At 38.7% G+C, this 2,895-nt stretch overlaps 1 protein-coding gene across 1 annotated transcript; it reads left to right on the top strand.

Moving 5' to 3' along the window:
- The first annotated feature begins 403 nt into the window (after positions 1 to 403).
- On the top strand, positions 404 to 2,268 carry LOC122070714 (L-type lectin-domain containing receptor kinase IV.1-like). The gene is made up of 2 exons (XM_042634921.1): positions 404 to 767; positions 1,958 to 2,268. The coding sequence occupies exons 1-2, from the start codon at positions 404 to 406 to the stop codon at positions 2,266 to 2,268; spliced, it is 675 nt and encodes a 224-aa protein (XP_042490855.1).
- Positions 2,269 to 2,895: the final 627 nt, after the last annotated feature.

Here is a 2,895-nt window from a genome sequence, read left to right as displayed (position 1 = left end):
GGGTATTTTGAGCATTAGATGGTATAATATTAGATGACGCCATCAATTCACAGAGGCTAACTGATTGGACCTAATTTTAAAAATTTTAGAAATGCCAAGGGAGGGGTCATAGTTCCATCAAACCTTTGGATCCACGTGTAATTTCAACAAAATACAGGGGAGGGGACACAATTTTCCCAATTTATATTGTTAACTTGAGGTTTATTTTATACTAAAAGGTTGAGGTTTGGATTCATATAAAAGCTTGTTTGCGTAGCTAATTCTTATGAGAAGAAAGAAAGATATTGAAGTAATAGACAATGTTCCTTGAGTTCATGGTGTGGTTTCTTCTCATCAGATTGAGATCTGTAGCTTCCCAACAAGTAGATGTTGGTTTCACCTACAATGGATTTCAAGGGTTAACATGAACTTGGATGGCTTAGCACAGATTACAGACAATGGCCTCCTGATGTTGATAAACACCACTAATCAAGAGGTTGCTCATGCCTTCTACCCTCATCCCCTTCACTTCAGAAACTCAACCACAGGTAATGCTTTATCCTTCTCCACTACTTTTGTATTTGCCTTTCGGATGTTAATGAGATATAGTAAACCTGGAATGGCATTTGTTATTGCACCCTCAAGAGAATTCTCAGGTGCTTTGGCAGGAAATTATCTCAGCCTCTTCAATTGGACCAACATTGGCAAACAATCAAACCATGTCATCGCAATCGAGCTGGATTGTTTCCGAAACATGGAGTTCGATGACATTGATGGAAACCATGTTGGTATTGATATCAATGACTTGAAATCTGTTCAATCTACACCTGCATCTTATTTTTTTTTGGCTAAAGATTCGTTGTATTAAGAAGAAATAAAGAATCTACATCCCAATATAAAAGAAAAAGAAGATATCACCACCATCATACAAGAAATTGACTAAGATAAAATTTGACCAGCCCCACCTTCGGCATTGCCATCAGCAGGAAAAGGCCCCCTTAAATCTTAGTCGAAATAAAAATCTATAAGTTCATAAAGCGATATCTTGGACGCTGGTTAGTCATGAAGAGAATCGGTATGTGAACCTAACCCTCAGCGATGGGCAAATCTTGCAACTCTGGGTTGAATATAGTGGTACAGAAAAGTAACTTAATGTGACTTTAGCTCCTATTAATGTCCCCAAACCAAGGATCCCACTCTTGTCCTCGAAAATTGATCTATCTTAGATTATCCTGGATCAACCCATGTTTGTGGGCTTCTCCTCAGGTACGTACGTTATGCCAGTAATCCGTTATGTTTTGGGATGGAGTTTTAAAATGAATGGGGAAGCAAGAGAACTCACCATCTCCAAGCTTCCCATGCTTCCTCAAGAAACAAATAAAACGACGCAGGATTTTTGTTGTTGCATTTTCAGTGATAGGTGTTACTATAGTGTCAATATCTATCTTCTTCATCATCCAATTTATCATCAGAAGGAAGAAAAAGTTTGCCAAAGTGTTTGAAGATTGGGAACTCGATTATAGACCTCACAGGTTCAAATATAAATATCTTTACATCGCTACCAAGGGTTTCAAGGACAAGGAGCTTCTTGGAACTGGTGGCTTTGGTAGTGTCTATAGAGGTGTATTACCCATATCCAAGACACAAGTTGCAGTGAAGCAAGTCTCCCACAATTCTAGATAAGAGGAAAGATAATTCATTAGTGGGATCATCAGTATCGGTAAATTGTGGCATCGGAGCATAGTACCACTGTTGGGCTATTTCCGACGTAAGAGGGAGCTCCTTCTAGTCTACAATTTCATGCCCAACGGGAGCCTAGACAAATTCCTCTTTGATCAAACAACAACAAAGGCAACGCTGAGATGGTATCAAAGATTTTGAATCATCAAAAGCATCACAGCCGCGTTATTGTATTTTCACCAAGAATGGGAACAAGTTGTGGTTCATGGAGATGTAAAGTCCAGCAATATCTTATTAGACAATGAGCTAAACGGAAGATTAGGAGATTTTGGGCTTGCAAGATTATATGATCATGGAACTGGTCCTCAAACTACGCATGAAATGGGGACACTTGGCTATATTGCTCCAGAACTTTATAGGACTGGGAAGGCAAACCCTTGTGGGGATGTGTTTTCCTTTGGGATTATTTTGCTCGAAGTTGCTTGTGGTAGGAGACCTATAGAGCGAGAAGCATCTGAAGAGTCTGTGGTGCTGGTGGATTGGGTGATTTCATGTTGGCGTAGGGGCAGTATTCTTGATATTGTGGATCCAAAATTGAGGATGAATTAAGAAGTGGAGAATATGGAGCTGGTGTTAAAACTTGGATTGCTTTGTTCTCACTCTATTACAACTGTAAGGCCAAGTTTGGTGCAAGTTATGAGGTATTTGCAGAGGGAAGTTCCTCTACCAGAGCTAACATTACTTGATCCACGAACAGGCGTGGAGTAGACAATTGCTGTACATTCGACAAGTTTTGGGGATGCCTCTCCTTATTCTAGGAGTGAAATGGATCGGCGGCCATCAGTTGCAGAATCCATACTTTCTCAAGGTCGATGAGTCCAATGCATTTTAATTTTTGTAGCTATCCAAGAGATACACTAATAGATTCTCTTAGTTTATTATTCACAAGTGGTCGATGAATCAAATGAATTTTTGTTTATTTAATTTGTTATTTATTTATTTATTTATTTTTTTGTTGAAAAATTTATTTGATTATTATCTCAGGGTAAATGTATAAAAGCTTGTAGCATTGATCTCTAGTGACTTGCAATTTCTTATTGATGCTTTAGAATTGTTTATTCCTCTATCTCAAATACAACCTCTTTAGTGACCTCTCTTATCACTTCCGTAACTAAGCTTGAATCAATTCACAGGGAACACCCCCATGTCCTAGACCCAAAATGGTAGAACCAATTA

The sequence above is a fragment of the Macadamia integrifolia genome, unplaced genomic scaffold (genome assembly GCF_013358625.1).
Source record: "Macadamia integrifolia cultivar HAES 741 unplaced genomic scaffold, SCU_Mint_v3 scaffold986, whole genome shotgun sequence".
Taxonomy (NCBI): Eukaryota; Viridiplantae; Streptophyta; class Magnoliopsida; order Proteales; family Proteaceae; genus Macadamia; species Macadamia integrifolia.
This window is presented reverse-complemented; position numbering and strand designations above follow the sequence as displayed.